General features: G+C 41.2%; 1 protein-coding gene across 1 annotated transcript in view; it reads left to right on the top strand.

The window, feature by feature from the left end:
- The first annotated feature begins 7180 nt into the window (after positions 1-7180).
- The window catches only part of grin2aa (glutamate receptor, ionotropic, N-methyl D-aspartate 2A, a), a 138549-nt gene continuing 124630 nt past the window's right edge, over positions 7181-21099 (top strand). The window contains exons 1-2 of the mRNA XM_053515354.1: positions 7181-7245; positions 15073-15480. Of these exons, the coding sequence (XP_053371329.1) occupies positions 15076-15480 (405 nt within the window). The 5' untranslated portion in view covers positions 7181-7245; positions 15073-15075. The remainder of the gene's footprint in view (positions 7246-15072; positions 15481-21099) is intronic.

Raw genomic sequence — 21099 nt, 5'->3', positions numbered from 1 at the left:
CCATTAAAAGGTCTACACACATTTATAAAAATAAATATATCTAAATACATGAATTAATGAAGAAATAAGAAGAAAGGGCCAAAGCTAATAGGGCCACAGTTTAGAAAAAACTATTAATGAAAAGGAGAAAAATATAAAGGAATGTAGCTGTTATCTCTAAATACTACGTAAAATAGGGGAGTTTAACACTTATGGTATTTTACTTTGCCGTGTCGCTAGTTTACAGTACATACATAACGTGGATTTCCTTTCATGAATTTCATGTTAGCGAAGTTAAGGCAAATCAGTCTGTAATAAGTGTGATTATTTTTACTACAAAACTTATCGTAATCTAATCGAGTAGTAAATAATATTAAGTATTTTATTTATAATAATAAATACAATTTTTACAAATATCCTACAAGCCCAAACAGCTAATATACATATACTGTAAAATAAAAAAATAATATACAGGGGGTTATAAGGGGTGTTCAAGTCAAACTGGGACTTTAGGTGAAAATTCTCACGATTAAAGGTGTGAAACTAATTATAGCCCCTTAAAAAATAAAATAAAAAAAAGTTAACATGCACACACACACACACACACACACACCAAGTTGTCGCAGCTTAATCTGCCTAAACTTTTGTGAAATCATGGGATTAAACACAGTTGTGTAAAGCAAGTCAAGTTAAAATATGTGGAGTTTCATGGAGTTGGCGTCCCTGGGCTAACCGTGCTCCCTCTCTGTGCTCACCCGACACACAGATGATCTCTGCTACTTCCTTACAAGCTTCATGTTTCTTTGTCATGCCACAATGAAACCAAACGTTTCTCATTTTTTCTTTAAGTTTTGGACGTCAAATGGTTAAAAAAGTGTAGAAAAGAAAAAAGGAAATCGGAGAAGAAACGCACAAGTTCGGTCAAAAGAATCTTTCCAGCATTTCGTATGGATTTTGTTGTTGTTGGTGTGTAGTACGTTTTCGTTTCATCTGTGCTAAGCTCATTTCTAGCTTCATGACTTTCCTGAGATTAGTGTCTTTTGAGTCGCGATGGGGGTCGTGTAAAAATCTTTCATCATAAGAGCACAGATGATGAAGCGACTGATCCCGAACACAAAGTCACTCGGTCGTCTGGGTCTCATGCAGTGAGCACTGATAAGGGTCATGAATTGGAAAGCATGAAAAGCTTTACGACTGTATAAACCAGACATAATCTTTACATGTGTACACAAATATACATTACAGTACATACAGTACGCGCCTTTATGTCTTGAGTCACATCGCTCTCTAAGTACACGTTCCTCACAGCGGCCCTCGCACCCTCACCTCCGCCATGCTGCGCACACATTTTCCTATTTTATTTTTTTTAAGCCTTCCCGAGGCCAATCACTTCGCATTATGTCTCAGACATGATATGGCTCCTCGGTGCTCAGTCTTGACATCACACCCTGCTCGTAATACAGGGATGGAACACAAAGCTCCCCTGCGGCGAACTGCCATGTCTGGACTGAGCTCGCTGGTATTTCTTTCTTTCATTCCTTTTTTTTGGAAATTCAAATCAGAGAACGGAGCACAAAATACGGAAGATGAATGAGTGTAATCTCTGATTGTGTAACTAATCATGTATTTAATGTTTGCGGACGGAGTCTGCAGTGTCCGACGTGCATAACAAGCTGTGCTTTTATTTTTACCTTGTTAACTTTAAGTGTTTTGTTCCTTAAGGTGGAGTGGATTTGCAGGATTTCAAGTACCTTGTTTGCTGTCGTTGATAAGCTGTGACTGAGAATAACACGTTAGCTCTAAGCCCACGGTCAGACACTCTTCTAGATGAACACAAGTCAACTCTGAGGGATGTAACGTAACCCTAAAGGATATTCTTTTATTATTAGCCCATGTTGAGTCAGGGGAAATAATTGGACTAATCACATTGTTGTTATGGATGTGCTCCACTCAAAAAACCGCCTGATTGTTCTCATTACTCTAAGTGATGCTTAATGAGAGACATGTTAGCCGCTTGGGATTGTTATTTAGCCCTTTTGTGGTTGTTATGTTCATCACATCATGGTGATGAGCATGCAGTGTTTTCATCATCATTATCCAGTGTACTAATAATGCAGAAACCATGGAGAGAATCTTATTCCAGTTAATAAGACCATACAGATTGCTCAGAGCATCACACTGCCTAAACCGTCCTGGTGCAAGCTCCTTCACAAGTAAGTGACAAAGATGATGTAAAAGAAGATGTGATTCATCGGACCAGACCACCTTCTTCCATTGCGTATTGGTCCAGTTCTGATGCTCACGGAACCCATTGTAGGAGCTTTTGGTGGAGGATACGGGTCACCATGGCAAAGATGATGTAAAAGAAGATGTGATTCATCGGACCAGACCACCTTCTTCCATTGCATCATGGTCCAGTTCTGATGCTCACGTGCCCATTGTAGGAGCTTTTGGTGGAGGATACGGGTCACCATGGCCAACCTTACCGGTCTGCAGCTACTGTACACTGCCCTGTACACAACTGGAGTAAACTGTAAGGCAGTGTAAGGGGGGTTCTGATTCCTTTTGATCGTAGCCAGAATTCACTTTTTTCATCAGTTTGAGCTACAAGAGATCTTCTGTGAGATCGAACTACATCTACCAGCATCACTTCACTCCCCACATTATGACCCTGTTGCAAGTTCACCAGTTTCACCAGGTGCACCAGTTTTCCTTACTTGGAGGTCTTTTGGAAGGTCCATCCTGAACATTACATACCGGAAACATCCAATCACAGACCTGCAGTTTTAGAGATATTCTGACCCAGTTGTCTAGACATCACAATCACATAACATTGGCACCACCGCCAGGTGCACTGAACAACATATGTATACACCATTAAACTGGTGACAGGATCATGGGCACCTGAGGCTCACTCATGCCAGAAAATCCAATGCAGCACAAAGTGCACAAAAAAGTAACAATAGAAAGGCACCAGAACACTCAGTGTGCAAGATTGTTCATCCACCATCTAAACTCCACAAATCCCAATCCAATCAAGCCTCCATGGGCTGTACCAGACAAACAAGTCCAAGCAACAGAGGTCCACACCGCGAGGGGACAAGGGGAACCCAAAATCTAGATGGTTTTAATGTTGGTCCTGGAGAACCGTTGTTTCGTTTCTGTCTATGGTTGGAATGACAGTAAAAGCCTACTTAACTTGTTACTGGTTTTAACATATTACATACGTAAAAAGCCTGAAAGCGTCCACCGTCACACAGTTTAAAGGCAGGAATGTATGCTATTCCTATTACCAGGAAGAAAACAGAAACTTTCAGCAAACACAATTACACCAGAGCTGTTTAAGTCGATTTGATTTATTCACAGATCAGGTCTGAAATATTGAAATATTGCTTTGTAGGGTGGGAAAAAAAACCTGGCACTGAGTTCACAGCCTGGCAGTGAGGAGTAAAAAGGGAGCCCAAAGGAAAATAATGTAAATCTGCACAATGCACAAAGGGCAGGAATTAATGCGTTAGTTTGAGGCCATGTCTGAGTGTAGAACCTCCCAGAGAATATAATTAACCACATCCCTGGTGTAGTCGATGCGCTTTAATTCACAGATCGATTCGTTTTTGGGTTTTTTTCATAGTCCATTTCTGAATTATTGCTTTCTAAAGGACAGAGTGGCGGTAATGTTGCAGTTTCTAAAATTAAAAGAAATATTTGAGTTTCATTAGGGACATCTGCACTATCAGACAAGACATGTCTCGTGTCTGATCCTGTGTGTTTGACTGAAATTGTAATCATGTCCACTGTGTTTAGTGCTGATGCTCGGAGCAGCCATGTTGGTTTGATGTCAATTGCTGAGCTTAAGACATCCTTCTGATCTTTTTGCAAGTAGGAACGCTGAATAGAGAAGGTGTCTTTATAGCAGAAGTTGTTGTTCTTAAGTTGATGAAGTGCTGGCCTGGGTATTGCGTCACATGAACCTTCAGAACCTTCAGGACTTCAGAAGCTGACCAGAAGCGATCCATAATAATAAACCATCTTTCACATCACTTCCTGTTTCAGCTTTGATAGTGGTGGAGAAAGGGATTGTTAGGGTCAGAGCGAGTGTAAGCACATTATGAAAAATTTATGAATCAAATCTTCTTATATAAGAACGGCTCCTCGTTTGAAGGTATTTCTTCGCGATGACGTGCCACGCATGCAGATATAAAAAATAAAATATGTAGCTTTATGTAGCTGCACAGGCTCAGAAGTAATGGTTTACCGTGTAACAAAGCAAACCTGTAATGATAAGCCGCGCTCCTTAGTGATCTCAGACTGTGGACACGAGTATTTGTGCCAAATGTCTTCTACAAACATGGACAAAACTTTTAAGCTGCTTTCACACTTGAATTCTTTTTCTCAAATCCTAGTGCAAGTGTTGTGTAACAGGAGCAGGGGATTTTGTACAGGGTTGGACACAGAGGTCACGGAGAACTTCCAGCAAATCGGAAATGTGTAAGGTTTTGTGAGCTTTCCTTTGCCTCTGTGCCCATAAGGTAACCCCAGTCATTGTGCTTCCTGATTGCTTATATGGTAAATCCTTCTGTAGCTATATCGCTCTGTTGGTGTGACACTCCCTAAAATCTGACCTCTCTGCTGATAATAAACAGATCTTCAGACAGATCGCGCATGCATGTGTGTTTGTCCCTCTCCATTGATTCGGTGTAAGAGTATGAAGGTGTGGCAGTCCCAACATGCAAAAATTCTTTTTTTAAATTAATCTTAAAACTTAACAATTTATCTCAAACCTAACAAAGAGACAATAAGCTAAAGTCAAAAGAAATAAAACAGACAGCCTGTCCCCAGTGTCACCTGCCCATCCCAATGCGTCATTACATACCGTACTGTCTGTCTGGACCATACACACACACTATATGGACAAGAGTATTTGTCCAAACCTGGTGATAACGTATGTAGGGAAAGTATATTGCAAAGTCTGACACATCCTTAGAAATCAGGTCACCTGTTGATGGAGAGGAAAATAATGAGATCATAAGATTTATAACATGTGGAAAAGAGAAACGGTGGTGTAGAGGATAGCATTCCCACACTACAGCTCCAGGATCCCCGGTCCATCCTGACTAGAGTTACTAGATACCTGCATATCCAAAGAAAGGACACCGAAGGCCAGGAAGAAGGACAAAGCCATACAAAGGAGCACAAAGAAATGAAGGCGTCTCACTTTTCTTAAAATTTACAAAGCACAATGTGTGCTAAAGAAAACTTTAAAAACTACAAGTACCCTGACAACATTTCATGAGAAACTTTAAATCGAAAGCCATGCAGTTTCATATTTCTCAGATGACTTTGTGCAGCAGCTCGGAACTCCATGCGACACAGTGACTTGCTCGTTGCAGTGCCTGTTTTATTAAAACAGAGTCTTACTAATTACCGCATTGAACCACATTGTCATGCGGCGGTGCAGTCGAGCAACAAATTTGCTCAAAATTAAAACATAGGGATGATAGTGTGCAACTGCAGACAACAACATGGTCATGACCAAGTCAGTGCATAAAGAAAGTCAAACAATCTCACTGACTTACTCAGTCTATACGACTTTATTTACAGGGTCGCGGGGGGCCTGGAGTCTATCCAAGGAAACTTGAAGCACAAGGCAGGGTACACCTTGGACGGGATGCCAATCCATCGCATGACACACACACACACACACTCCAGGCAATTTTCTCCAGAAGTTTCGGAAACCAGAGTACCGATGGAAACCCACGGGGAGAACATGTAGACTCCATGCACACAGACCCCGAGGCAGGAATCGAACCTGGAACCTGGAACCTGGAGGTGCAAGCCAACAGTGCTCACCACTGCACCACCGTAACCGTCTCCCGCAAATTGTGAAAAACCACGATTTTTATCCTATAAATGCCTGTTTTTATAGATAAATCTTTAATTTTATTTCAAACTCAGCTTAATACATTACCCTTAAAAAGGTTAACCCGTGTAGTGTACAGTACTTTACCGCTTTGTCTCCTGCAGTGCTAGAATGTAAAATACCGATGTTATCCCTCTATATATACTGTAATTCAAGCAAGTGTGTTCTCTTTGGTATCAGTACTGTAAGGTAAATACGGAAATAATTCACCGTTTCAAGCCACGTTTTCCTCTACGGCTTTGTGTTCTCTCTACTGTACTAAAAACCGTACACAATATTATATTTTATGTGGAAATTTAGCTGAATTTACGTTAAAATTTATGTTACAAAATTAGTAAAACACATGAAAAATTTTTATATTGGCATGAAAAATAGCAATGCAAAAATTAAGCAGGATAGTTGTGGTTTCATGGAAACTGCGGGGATTTCCGCAAACAATTATTAATCAGGTTCTAAGGAAAAATCTCCGGGAAAAAAAACGGGGGTCGACTGTACAGTACATGTCCTGCTTTTGCTCGACGTCTGGTAGTCCTAATCCTGACCCCGGGTTACGCTCACTTGTATCTTCTCCGTGTCCGTGTCAAGGTTCCTCCTGGTTCACTGGTTTCCTCCATCTGGTCGAAATCATGCACGGTCCTCCCAGCGACTCCTGATCCGCCCTAACCTGGATAAATGGCTTCCTAAAGATGAACTGCATTGCAGAGTCCAAAGCTGTGCTTTTTTTTTTTTTTTTTTGGGGGTGATGTTTTCCAGATGTGTACAGATGTTCGTGTGGTCCGTGCCACTCAGTGTGTGATTTTCACTGCAGCCGGGCTCCCAAGTTTGCCGTAGAGGCGTGATTAGGGTTAAAAGCGCGCAGAGGAAAGAAGGAAGGAGGAAAGAAAGGAGGGAAGGGAGTTCTCTCCTCTGCATTTCATCCTTCATTCGCAGATCTGCTGCTCCGCATGTGTGTGTGTGTGTGTGTGTGTGTGTGTGCCAGTGAGTGAGTGAGAGAGTGAGTGTGCGTTTGTGCGCGCACGCGTTCCGTCCTCTGTTTCTTCTGGATGCGGGACCGAGGAGCCAACACACACGCGCGCACGCACGCACACGCACGCGCGCATGCACACGGAGTCATGGATGCCAAGAAGCCACTTTGGATTTAACGTGATGTCGCGGGATCGAAGTTAAAAAGACGAGCGTTTAATCATCAGCAGGAGAAAAGAGGAGAAGAACAGAGACAGAGAGGAGGGGAGAGAGAGTGTGTGTGTGTGTGTGTGTGTGTGTGTGAGGAGAGAGAGAGAGAGGGGGACAGGACCTGCTGCGATGTCCACTCCGCTTCTGGAGCTCTGTGGAGGAGACATGATGCTGTGAGTATGTATGTATATATATATATGTTGCCTTTTTATTTCTCTTTCTCTCTCTTTCTTTCATGCTCGTCCTTTTTTACGCATACCCTCTCCAGAAAACAAAAGTGCATAAAAGAGGCATCTCCCCCTCCCACCAAAAAAAAAAAAAAAGGTGCGCGTTACGTGTGTGTTTGTGCAGTGCAGCAGGGTAGCTTCGCATCGGTGTGTGTTCCTTCGCGCAGCCCTAAATCTAAGGAGATCTCGGGTGCGAGGAGAAAGCCTGCATCGTGCGCCATGCACCCCGTCTGTAGCACCAGCGTGGGGACCGAATGCAGCAAAACTGCTGATGGTGTGTGCTGTGAAATAGAAATGCACTGTGTGTGTGTGTGTGTGTGTGTGTGTGTGTGTGTGTGAGTGTGAAACTGCTTTGGATAATCATGGGAGTCTCCGGAGTCTCTGCGTCCCGAGCGCAGGATTACAAAAAAAGAAAAAAAAAGATCAAACCCGGAGCCGTGCGCGCGCAGACAGATCTCTTTGATCTTATTACGATGTGTTGCGGTGTCTGTCTGTGTGTGTGTGTGTGTGTGTGTGTGTGTGTGTGAGAGAGAGAGCCTGGAGCCTCGGATGAGATCTTTAGGTTTATTCAATTTTTTTTTAGTCCACCTGCTCGGTGCACTTGCGTACGTGTGTGTGTGTCACTTTGATCCAAATAGCAAATGCAAATAGTTTCAGTCCTGCTCTCAGACACACTGCGCATCTCCTGGACATGACAGCTAAACGCTATGAACATGTAGGTCTGTGTGTATACAGTAGGTGTGTGTGTGTGTGAGTGTGAGAGTGTGAGTGTCTGTGAGCACGACATCGAATGCGCTGGAGTCGCGTCCTAAAGCAGAATGAAAGAAGCCTGAGGTCCGGGCCGAGGCGCACCGACAGGGGGCGCCCGCACACAATGCTGAGATCTGCGGGAATTCAAGACATTCTACACACACACACTACATACACACACACACACACACACACACACACACACACACACTACATATACACTACACACACACACACACACACACACACTACATATACACTACATATACACACACACTACATATACACACACACACACACACTACATATACACTACACACACACTACATATACACACACTACATATACACTACACACACACACACACACTACATATACACTACATATACACTACATATACACACACTACATATACACTACACGCACGCACACACACACTACATATACACACACTACATATACCCTACACACACTACATATACACACACTACATATACCCTACACACACACACACACTACATATACACACACACACACACACACACACACACACACACACTACATATACACTACACACACACTACATATACACTACATACACACACACACACACACACTACATATACACTACACACACACACACACACACACACACACATATATATATATATATATATATATATATATATATATACAGTGGTGTGAAAAACTAATTGCCCCCTTCCTGATTTCTTATTCTTTTGCATGTTTGTCACACTTAAATGTTTCTGCTCATCAAAAACCATTAACTATTAGTCAAAGATAACATCATTGAACACAAAATGCAGTATGTAAATGAAGGTTTACGTTATTAAGGAGGAAAAAAAACTCCAAATCTACATGGCCCTGTGTGAAAAAGTGATTGCCCCCCTTGTTAAAAAATAACTTAACTGTGGTTTATCACACCTGAGTTCAATTTCTGTAGTCACCCCCAGGCCTGATTACTGCCACACCTGTTTCAATCAAAAAATCACTTAAATAGGAGCTACCTGACACAGAGAAGTAGACCAAAAGCACCTCAAAAGCTAGACATCATGCCAAGATCCAAAGAAATTCAGGAACAAATGAGAACAAAAGTAATTGAGATCTATCAGTCTGGTAAAGGTTATAAAGCCATTTCTAAAGCTTTGGGACTCCAGCGAACCACAGTGAGAGCCATTATCCACAAATGGCAAAAACATGGAACAGTGGTGAATAGGGTTGCGCGATAATGCCCATTGTCATATCGTCCTATCGTCAGCCTGTAAGATCGCCGATACACGATAGTAGTCAAAGCCCAGGGATTCTGCGTGCTGTCGCGTTGTATTCAGAGAGTAGTACATATTTTTGTGGTTATTTTTTTTTTCATTTCATGTCTGTTGTTTTATCGATAAATCTGCTCATATCTGCGCACGCGTTTATCAGCCTTTTATTCAAAAAGTTGCACGCGCAACTCACTTTCACTTTGCACAAGGCAGTGTTTATTGTTTAGTGTATATTTAAAGCGCATAAACACAATAAAACAATTGTTTTAGGCTAACATATCATACCTCATTGTAGTTTTTTTGCACACACGCGCGGGTGCGTTACAATAATAAGGAAAAATCACAATAACAAATTCGGAGCAGTACTACTAATAATAATTATACTGAATGAAGAAAGCGCCGTCGAAGAAGTATCATCATTGAAGGAGAGAAGAAAATGAAGAATTAATACTTATCAGTATTTACAGTTTGAGCTCGACATGTTTATGAGCTCTGTCGCTTGCTGTCAATGGGTGACTAGGAGAGAGAACACATTTTCGGCTTCAGTAGACACACAATACTTCAGACTGAAACACGACTGCCCCCTACAGGTAATGAAGGGCATTTTCACAGCTTGCCGTGCGCAGCCGTGGCAAGTCACGGGATTCCTTTTCTTGAAACGTGGGTTTTTAATGGCGACATCTGTATCGTCCATATAGCTGACTATCGTCGATAGACGAGACTATCGTCGATAGACAATAGTATCGTCTATCGGCACAACCCTAGTGGTGAACCTTCCCAGGAGTGGCCGGCCGACCTAAATTACCCCAAGAGCGCAGAGACAACTCATCCGAGAGGCCACAAAAGACCCCAGGACAACATCTAAAGAACTGCAGGCCTCACTTGCCTCAATTAAGGTCAGTGTTCACGACTCCACCATAAGAAAGAGACTGGGCAAAAACGGCCTGCATGGCAGATTTCCAAGGCGCAAACCACTTTTAAGCAAAAAGAACATTAAGGCTCATCTCAATTTTGCTAAAAAACATCTCAATGATTGCCAAGACTTTTGGGAAAATACCTTGTGGACCAACGAGACAAAGGTTGAACTTTTTGGAAGGTGCGTGTCCCATTACATCTGGCGTAAAAGTAACACAGCATTTCAGAAAAAGAACATCATACCAACAGTAAAATATGGTGGTGGTAGTGTGATGGTCTGGGGTTGTTTTGCTGCTTTAGGACCTGGAAGGCTTGCTGTGATAGATGGAACCATGAATTCTACTGTCTACCAAAAAATCCTGAAGGAGAATGTCCGGCCATCTGTTCGTCAACTCAAGATGAAGCGATCTTGGGTGCTGCAACAGGACAATGACCCAAAACACACCAGCAAATCCACCTCTGAATGGCTGAAGAAAAACAAAATGAAGACTTTGTAGTGGCCTAGTCAAAGTCCTGACCTGAATCCTATTGAGATGTTGTGGCATGACCTTAAAAAGGCGGTTCATGCTAGAAAACCCACAAATAAAGCTGAATTACAACAATTCTGCAAAGATGAGTGGGCCAAAATTCCTCCAGAGCGCTGTAAAAGACTCGTTGCAAGTTATCACACAGGGCCATGTAGGTTTGGATTTTTTTTCTCCCTAAATAATAAAAACCATCATTTAAAAACTGCTTTTTGTGTTTACTTGTGTTATCTTTGACTAATAGTTGAATGTGTTTGATGATCAGAAATATTTTGTGTGACAAACATGCAAAAGAATAAGAAATCAGGAAGGGGGCAAATAGTTTTTCACACCAGTGTGTATATATATATATATATATATATATATATATATACACACACACACACACAAAAAAAAAATTCTATTAACATTATACACGTCTATACACACACCTATGCACACCAATACACTAAACTAAACACGTCTATACAGAATATACACATCTATAGATATATCTATATACAAACCAATATATAAACCATACACACTGTAAACATCTATACACTCTAAACCTATCCATATGCTCCTACAGTATCTACAACTGTTTACATATATACAAATATAAACACACTAAATAAATCTATACACGCAATACACACCAATACATATGTATATATATAATATATATATATATAATCATTAAACACAGGTACATACATCTATAGTGGATTTATAGCCATTTATACACATCTACATATACACTACAAAAAAATCTCTATGTCTCACATCTAAACACATCTGTAGACATCGATATCACTTTCTAATTCCATGGTGTGATCCCTCTCGCTCTTTCTCTGGATGGTTATAGTAAAAAATAAACATAAAAATTTGAAGGAAATGCATTACTCTAAACAGTTAGATAAATAATTTATGGTTTCTCAGGACCATGACACACTCAGGGTTTTTTTTTTTGTTTGTTTTTTTCAAGAGACAGAAACGTGACAGTAGAAACTAAGTGGCTTTGTCAACGCTTCACAACATTACAGGCACCTCTAAATGGATCAAAAGTGTGTCATAGTGTTCTGTTTTCCTCCTGGTTTTTCTCCAATTTGGCCGGCTTTCTCCTACCATACTACAGCGAGAGAATTGCAGAGGTTAAAGGTTAACGCGTTCTTCCCGTGAGACGCTTAATACCAGCCAGGCACACGCTTCCAAAACTACAGCGTAACGGATTGTGAGGAAAGCACTATCCACCCACTTCTTCATACCAGATATGAAGATGCCTGTGATTAGCTTTGGTTTCCGTGGGAATGAGAGACATCGTGTCCTTCCCACTTTGTTATGGAGCGCAGTGGCATCATTGAGATTTGAACCTGCGATCTCCGGATAAAGGCAGTCGGATTTAACAAATGCTGGATTAAAACATCAAGAAGAGACTCATGAATCTAAAAGTGATGCAACAAAAAACGAGGATGAGAGATAAAAGGACAAAATCGAGCCTTGGATCACATCTGTGATATCAACAAGGCTCCGCGATACACCCCGCGAGGTTTTACGGGATCGAACTCCGTAGCTTCACCTCTCTCTGAACCATGTGATCTCCGATGATCATCTCCTCACCTCGCTTCCACATGTAGGCCACGTCGGAGGTTCAGGAGGCTCCGTTTTCTCAGTACGCTCGTGGTGCGATGATGTCAGCACTCCGCTCTTCTGCTCTGCTTGCTGCTCAGCCTCGATGTCAGACGGCATCTTCGTCACTCGCTCATCGCGCTAGCACTTCGTTCGCCTGGTTTCCAAAAACGAACCTCTCCGAACATAGAAACAATTCGCTGCTTATATTTTCCGGCATCATGATTCCACACATGTGTGTAATGCCGTGTATTTCTAAATGCATTTCTAGGGACTAGAACTTGGACGAGCCCTAATAAATTAATGTCATTAATCAGATATAACACCTGAACCTCCAATGTACAGCCAGAAGCAAAGGGACTGATTTATAGAAAAATGACCAGTGATGATGTTTTCAACATTTATTTTTTGTTTCATTCTTGTTTCAGGTTCAGTGTCAGACGTCTAATTTGTGATCAGGTAGACGGTTTTGTAGCTAGCTGCTGTGGACATCACCCTAATGCAGAGCTATCAGGGAAACCATGGCAACCAGCAGTAGACTAAATATAGGACACGCCAACATCCATCATCTGTAGAGCAATCTGAGTAAAAAAAAAAGTATGGTAACAGATGTTGTTCAGGCTGATCTTTGGGGGTTAGATCACGGGTTAGACGTGGAACCGTATAACAGAAGTGTTTCTCTTTTAGAAACCCTTCTAAGCAGAACCTCCAGTAGTAGAAGGAACTTTGACCATCTCATGAAGAAAGGGTTGATAACAACTCAGCAAACTAATCTGAACATTCTGACGTAACATCTGAGCGGGATCTTCAAAAGTTTTTTAAGGGTTCTTTGAGGGTTTTTAGCTTCTAAAAAATCATTCTATTTTGAAATTCTTTTAAATCAAGCTCTGTTGGGGGATCCTCCAGAGACCCTTAATAGATATTTGACCTTTTAGCAGACTACAGTTTCTTAATAGTCCAATGGATACCTAAAGAAACCTAGAAAAATATTAATTTCAAGGAGTTTAGTGCTAAATGTTAAAGTCTTGCCAGGTTCTCAGGATTAGGAGGAAGATCTAAGCAACAAAATGTTAAATAATCAAATGCATTAAAAAAAAATGTTCTTCAAGGTTGGCTTAAGGGTTCTACCAGGAACGCTTTCTAATAGATAAATGCTGTATGGTTGCAGGTTCTACCAGGGGTGTTCAAGTCAAAGCAGGATTTCTGGTGAATGAAAGTGTAAAAGTGTTTGACATTCAAGGAAAGCCTGTACGGCGATGAGACTTTTAGTTGCAGTAAAACTTTTGAACGGTTTTAAAGAAAGCCGTACGTCGACCGAAGTGGCTCGAAGCTCACTGCAGTCGTTCAAATATGCAAACACCTGATCCTTGAAAATCGACAGATAAATTGTCACCGTCACATCCCTCATAGAGTCCTGACCTCATGTTTGGGACGTTAAAGGAGTTCCTGGGAGGCCGGCGTTTCAGATCCGATCATGTTTCAGGCATACTGAGAAAACCTTCTACCTCTATGTGGTCCAAGCACTAATGAAACACTGGGATAAGTGCATTAGTGTAGTATGCTCGTTGTACATAGAGCCTTCCAGGGTCAAAGTAAGTCAAGTCAAGCCAAGTCTAGTCAAGTAGGCGTTTATTATCATTTCAACCATATACAGTTCTCTACACTGTAAAACGAAACAATGTTCCTCCAGGACCAAGGTGCTACATACAACATTAATTAACTACATAAATTAACAAAACTAACTAGTTAACTAAGAAACCTAATTAGCTGGCTAGCAGGGACAAGACAGATTGATGTTTTAAGTTAACAGAGAACTATCTTCGTTTTTATACGAAATAGACAACATTAAAGTGCACGTGCAAATGTGCAAACAAGAGCGACAAAGTGACAACGCGACAAACATGACAATGCAATATTTTGTGGTATCACTTGTCATAGCGATAAGTACATGATGAGTCTTTCTTTAAATTTGTGTAACGTTTGCTGTGGATTAACATAAACAAAGACTTGAAAATAATGAAACTATTTCGATGGTTAAGTTCTCAGAACCGGTCGATCTTTGATTCAGGACACCGCAGTAGATTTCTTATAGATCTGTAGAAATGAAAGCCTTTTTTGCTAACCGTAAATATTTTAAAAATAAAACCAAGGCCTCCGAGTGGCGCAGTAGTAAAGCGCTCGCCCTATCATCCGGAGGTCGCTGGTTCGAACCCCGGGTGATGCTGTTTTCCTCTCACAGCCGGAGGCACAGAGAGAGCTGATTGGCCGAGCTCTCTCAGGGGGGAGGGATGAGAGGTACTTGCGCTCCCACATTAGTCACGGCGCTACAGCCAATCAGGGGCATCTGTGAGCTCGCGCACACGGAAGGAGCGGCTAGCGCTTTCCTCCGAGTGTGTTACTCCGCCCCTAACGGTGCGTGAGCGAGCAGTTCGAAAAGATGCGGTCGGCTCGCGTCACGTGGTTCGGAGGAAACACGGGATAGCTTTCGTCCTCCCGACTGAGTGGTTGTAGTAGCCTTGATGTGTGTGGGAGCCCCCTAGTGACGGGGAGTAATTGGCCACAACTAGATTGGGGAGAAAATCGGGGAAAAAAGAATTGGACAGGACTAAATTTATAAAAAAAAATAAAAAAAAAATAAAAATAAAACCAAAAAACTAACTTTTTTTTTTAAAAATTTTTTTCCTGTGCCACAGGGAATGAAGTCGAGCACTATGGGGTTCTCCGGCTTGGCACTCCTGACGCTCCCGGCTCTCCTCACCCTGGTGGGCGTGGTGCACGCCGCCGAGAAGGTTCCCATCCTGAACATCGCCGTGATCCTTGGCCGAACGCGCTTCATCTCGGACCGGGACATCCGAGCCCTGTGGAGCAAGGACGACCCCATCGACGTCAACGTGGTCACGCTGCTGGTCAACGAAACGGATCCGAAGAGCATCATCACTCATGTGTGTGACCTCATGTCCGGGACTAAGATCCACGGCGTGGTGTTCGGCGACGGCACCGACCAGGAGGCCATCGCCCAGATTTTGGATTTTATTTCCTCGCAGACGCTGATACCCATCCTGGGGATTCACGGCGGCTCGTCCATGATCATGGCGGACAAGGTAAGCGTGCGCTCGTTATTACCTGGCTCATCGTTACAAAAGTGGACGACGTTTTACTTTTCCCTGGCACACGATTTTCAGTTTGAAAATGTGTTAGTAAGATTATGTTTATACTTCAGTAAATCGTGGCTTAAAAGGACGTTACAGTACAATTATTTTGAATTGAATGTGTGTGTGTGTGTGTATAAAATTTACCGTACTTGCTGTATGTTTACCTCTTAGCTGGTTAAAGCTGTGCACTTCCTTCATCGTCGTTCAGGTCACGAGCACGTCGTCTCGCTCCTTAAGTTCCACGTTATACATTATTAAACACCTGATATGTTCCGCTAGTAAAAATAGGCACACGTGCAACATGAAGACGTTTCTCAGGTTTCAGATTTTCATTTCTCTGATATAAAAAAACACACTCTGGAGTCAATCTTATGAGGAATTCTGTTTCTGTACAGATTGAAGGGATTTCATAAAAATGAACTTTGTTACTGCATTAAAGCGTCATTTTAGAGATTTTCAGCCCTGACTCAAGTCTAATCAGAATGAATATTGTACTTTTACTGGATTACATTTCCATAAAAGAAATGTTTCTGTAATGAAATCATCAGATACTCTGCTATGGGTTCTCTCACGTTACTCCACACTGAAGGTCGACACGGAGATCCAGCGCTTAGTGCTGTCGCCTCACACCTCCAGGGTTTGGGGTTCGGATCTCAACTTTGCCCTAGTGTAACTTTCCGAAAAGGTTTTTGTCATTAAATCATCAGATCCTGTGCTGTCAGGTCACACCCTGTGCCCCGCCCTGTGCCCCACCCCGTGCCCCACCCCGTGCCCCGCCCGGTGCCTGAATTTCCCTGAGACAGGCTCCTGCTCCGCTACACAGGTCACGCACTATAGATCAGCGATAGATCGATTAACCCTGCTGATGTATCCATTAATTCAGTTTTTTTTCTTTCTTTGCTTCGCAGGAATGAAGGAAGGAGGACAGACAAAGAGAAGGAAGAAATGAAGGAAGAAAGATGGACAGATAAAGGAAGGAAAGAAAATAAAGCAAGGACTGAAAATGGGAGAAGAAAGACCTTTTCTTTCTCCCATTTTTATTCCCCCTTTTATTTCTTTTTCCTTTCTTCATCTGTCCATCTTCCTTCCTCCCCTTTGTCTGTCCTTCTTCCTTCATTTCCCACCCTTAACTTTCTTTTTTTCCTCTCTCACTCCCTCCTTTACTTTCTCTTTCTTACTTCCTTCATCTCTCTATCTTCAATTCCTTTTTTCGTCTCTCTCCCTCTCTCTCCCGTCTTTTCTTTTCTACTTTATCCGGCCCTGTTATACTTTCCATCCTTCCTTCCATCATCTCTTTCTTTTCAACCATTTCTTCCTTCCACCCTTCATTTTTTTACCTCCTTCCATCCCTCCCTCCTCCCTGGCTTCTTTCATCTGTCCCTCTTCGCCTCCTAACTTCTCGGCAGTGTTTGGTTGCCGCTGCGTCTCTTCCTCTCCGTGCCTACGACTCGCGCTGCTGTGAAACAGATGTGATTATCTTTAATGCCTCTTTATTATTTCCTCTCACTGATCGACTCCGGAGCGACGGTCCTGTAACAGCAGCTCGATTTCGGAGTGTGTTGCCTTCCTGCGGGTTTCTGGGTGCGATTGCGTCTCTGCGTGGAAGAGACGAACACGTCAGTGCTAATTAACACGCTGATTAACAGACAGGTCACACGTCAGTGCCGAGAGACACGTGTGTCACTGTGGAGTGTGTTTTACTGTGCGGAGGTTAAAAGTGTCAGTGCACAAAGTCAGTCAACATATCTATCTATCTATCTATCTATCTATCTATCTATCTATCTATCTATCTTGCTTTTTTATCTATCTATCTATCTATCTATCTATCTATCTATCTATCTATCTATCTATCTATCTATCTATCTATCTATCTATCTTGCTTTTTTATCTATCTATCTATCTATCTATCTTTCTTATCTATCTATCTATCTATCTATCTATCTATCTTACTTTTTATCTATCTATCTATCTATCTATCTATCTATCTTATCATCTATCTATCTATCTATCTATCTATCTTGCTTTTTTATCTATCTATCTATCTATCTTGCTTTTTTATCTATCTATCTATCTATCTATCTATCTATCTATCTATCTATCTATCTATCTATCTATTTATCTATCTATCTTGCTTTTTTATCTATCTATCTATCTATCTATCTATCTATCTTGTTTTTTATCTATCTATCTATCTATCTATCTATCTATCTATCTTGCTTTTTTATCTATCTATCTATCTATCTATCTATCTATCTATCTATCTATCTATTTTTTATCTATCTATCTATCTATTTATCTATCTATCTTGCTTTTTTATCTATCTATCTATCTATCTATCTATCTATCTATCTATCTATCTATCTTGTTTTTTATCTATCTATCTATCTATCTATCTATCTATCTATCTATCTATCTATCTATCTATCTATCTTATCATCTATCTATCTATCTATCTATCTATCTTGCTTTTTTATCTATCTATCTATCTATCTATCTATCTATCTATCTATCTATCTATCTATCTATCTTGCTTTTTTATCTATCTATCTATCTATCTATCTATCTATCTATCTATCTATCTATCTATCTATTTTTTATCTATCTATCTATCTATCTATCTATCTATCTTGCTTTTTTATCTATCTATCTATCTATCTATCTATCTATCTATCTATCTATCTTGTTTTTTATCTATCTATCTATCTATCTATCTATCTATCTATCTATCTATCTATCTATCTATCTATCTATCTATCTATCTATCACACACACTCTCACACACACTAGCTTAATTTAATTTCCTATTTATTAAATAACATCTGTTTTTAATTGAAGAAGAAAAAGAAGAAATCTTATAAAATGATAACTTTCAAAAAGTTCTGTGTGTGTGTGTGTGTGTGTGTGTTTCATCCATACCTTTTCGTTTTCTTTCTTCCTTTCTTGTCTTTCTTGTGTCTTTCCCTGTTGCTTTTTGATTCTGTTTCTAACATAAATTTTCAATTCTATGCCTAATCCTTCCGTCCTTCTTTCTTTCTGCCTTCTTTCTTTCTTTCTTTCTTTTTTTTTACTTTCTCTCCCCTGTAAGATGAGTAAACCTCTTGTTGCGTCTAAAATTTTAACATTGCTTGAAAGTAGACCTGTGTCATAATTAAGCGATATCTTGATATTCAACACCATTTATTATCAACAGATTATGATCAGGTGCTTAATTTACCCGGTTATTTTGCTCAGCCCACACATATCCCTCCACACTTGAAGGAAGTGACCAACTACGAGCTGGCGACTGGCAGTTAGCAAGCGACTGTTAGTGTAATGAACAGGAGGTGAGTGTAGTGTTAAACTCTGTAGCCAGAAGGTCAGAAGAATAAACCATGGAGGTGGTGGACAGTCCTTAGAAACTTTATATAGAACCAGATTTACTTTATATTTCATATCAGCTCTGTTAACCTCCAGGTTCTGGGATCAAATCACGCATAGGATTAAATGGAAAGCTATTGCACTATGTAGGGTGTACAATCCCTTGTTCCAGACACCAAGTAGTGCCCTTGATCAGGGGTTAGAGAGGGATTTGGGATTTAGCCTTGTGTTAGGAGCTAGTTAGCTTTGTAGCTTAGCGTTAGCCGTAAACGGAATACCACGGACGGTTCAGAGGCGATTTAGAGCGACTTAGAAGTGATTTTTTTGTCAGGCAGCTGCTCTCTCCTCAGCACTGCGGACCGTACAGACCTACTCTCACCCACGCTGAGACACACAGTTAGTGTCATTAACCACTGGACAACACCTGGGACACGCCCACTCATACACAGAGTTACACAGTGCTGTTACTGTCTGTTATTATCACTCGTGGAATAACGCCTCGTGTCCAATCAGTTTGTAATTATGATTAATCTGAAACACAGTACACTAGTGAGTGTAAATAGAGAATAAATGTTCGAGAGTTTGTTTCCAGAAGAAGCTCATTTAACTGTTTACTCCTCTAATTAATCAGTCTATAAGCCTTTATTTAATTAAAGGGCTCGAGTGCAGAGACACGTTGTTCTGGTGCTGAAGAGCTGAGGCTTGACACGACAAACCAGTGGCTCTGAATCGATTGTAATTTCCTGACGTTCCGTTTGGAGAACGCTGCATCGAGAACACGGTCGAACGAGACTGGATCACACGGTTTCATCAATACCTTCACTGACAGATGGGTAACTTTTATACCAGTGTAAATGCCAACACCGGTATAATTACGACTGACCTGGTCTCAACTGCTGATTAATACATCAGTGTGTGTGTGTGTGTGTGTGTGTGTGTGTGTGGGAGAGCGAGAGAGATCTAGCTGTGGTGTTTTGTACACAGTCGAAGCCCGTGGTGATGTGAACCCACAGGTTTTATTGTTCCGAGCAGTAATACAGTGTAAAATGGGAGATCTCTGAGGAGCCGTTACACTCCGTATCCTCCTTCTGTGGTTTTACCGGCAAACTCGTTTTTATTGTGTGTCAGTGAAATAGTACAATTAAATGAATTTAAATCTTATAAAAGACGGTCTAAAGAGAGACGTAGAGTACAGAGGCTGCTGCTACACGCACATGAGCTGCTTCCTATTAATATCTGCGTGTACAGGCTCGGGTACGGGGTTAGAGCTTCGACACTCCGACCTTCTCCAACCTGATCTCCATCTGCCTTACCTCCAGCCCGTGTGTGATATCTACAGGACAGGTGTCTCATCCTGCTGCGCGTCACTGCGGCGGAGAAGATAAAAAAGGGAATTTAAAGAATTAAAGGTGAAACGTAGTCCTTGTTGCAGCAAAAAGGTTCCTGTTTGGGTATAAAGTAGTTCCTGTTGCAATATGTAATGTTTCCTGATGCAGTGTAAAATGGTTCCTGTTTGAGTATAATGTAGTTCCTGTTGCAGTGTAAAGTAGTTCCTTTTGCAGTGTAAAATGCTTCCTGTTGCAATATGAAACAGTACCTGTTGCAGTGTAATGTAGTTCCTGTTGCAATAATAAATGGTTCCTGTTGCAGTGTAAAGTAGTTCCTGTTGCAGTGTAAAATGGTTCTTGTTGCAGTGTAAAGGTTCCTGTTCGAGTATAAAGTAGTTCCTGTTGCAATATGAAATGGTTCCTGTTGCAGTGTAAAATGGTTCCTGTTGCAGTATAATGTTGTTCCTGTTGCAGTGTAAAATGGTTCCTGTTGCAATATGAAACAGTACCTGTTGCAGTGTAATGTAGTTCCTGTTGCAGTATAAAATGGTTCCTGTTGCAGTGTAATGTAGTTCCTGTTGCAGTATAAAATGGTTCCTGTTGTAGTGTAATGTAGTTCCTGTTGCAGTGTAATGTAGTTCCTGTTGCAGTATAAAATGGTTCCTGTTGTAGTGTAATGTAGTTCCTGTTGCAGTATAAAATGGTTCCTGTTGTAGTGTAATGTAGTTCCTGTTGCAGTGTAATGTAGTTCCTGTTGCAGTATAAAATGGTTCCTGTTGTAGTGTAATGTAGTTCCTGTTGCAGTGTAATGTAGTTCCTGTTGCAGTATAAAATGGTTCCTGTTGTAGTGTGATGTCAGTGTTTTCCAAACATAGACTATACT

This window comes from Clarias gariepinus, chromosome 16 (genome assembly GCF_024256425.1).
Source record: "Clarias gariepinus isolate MV-2021 ecotype Netherlands chromosome 16, CGAR_prim_01v2, whole genome shotgun sequence".
Classification (NCBI taxonomy): Eukaryota; Metazoa; Chordata; class Actinopteri; order Siluriformes; family Clariidae; genus Clarias; species Clarias gariepinus.
Note: the sequence above shows the minus strand (reverse complement) of the source record. Positions and strands in the feature narration are given on the sequence as shown.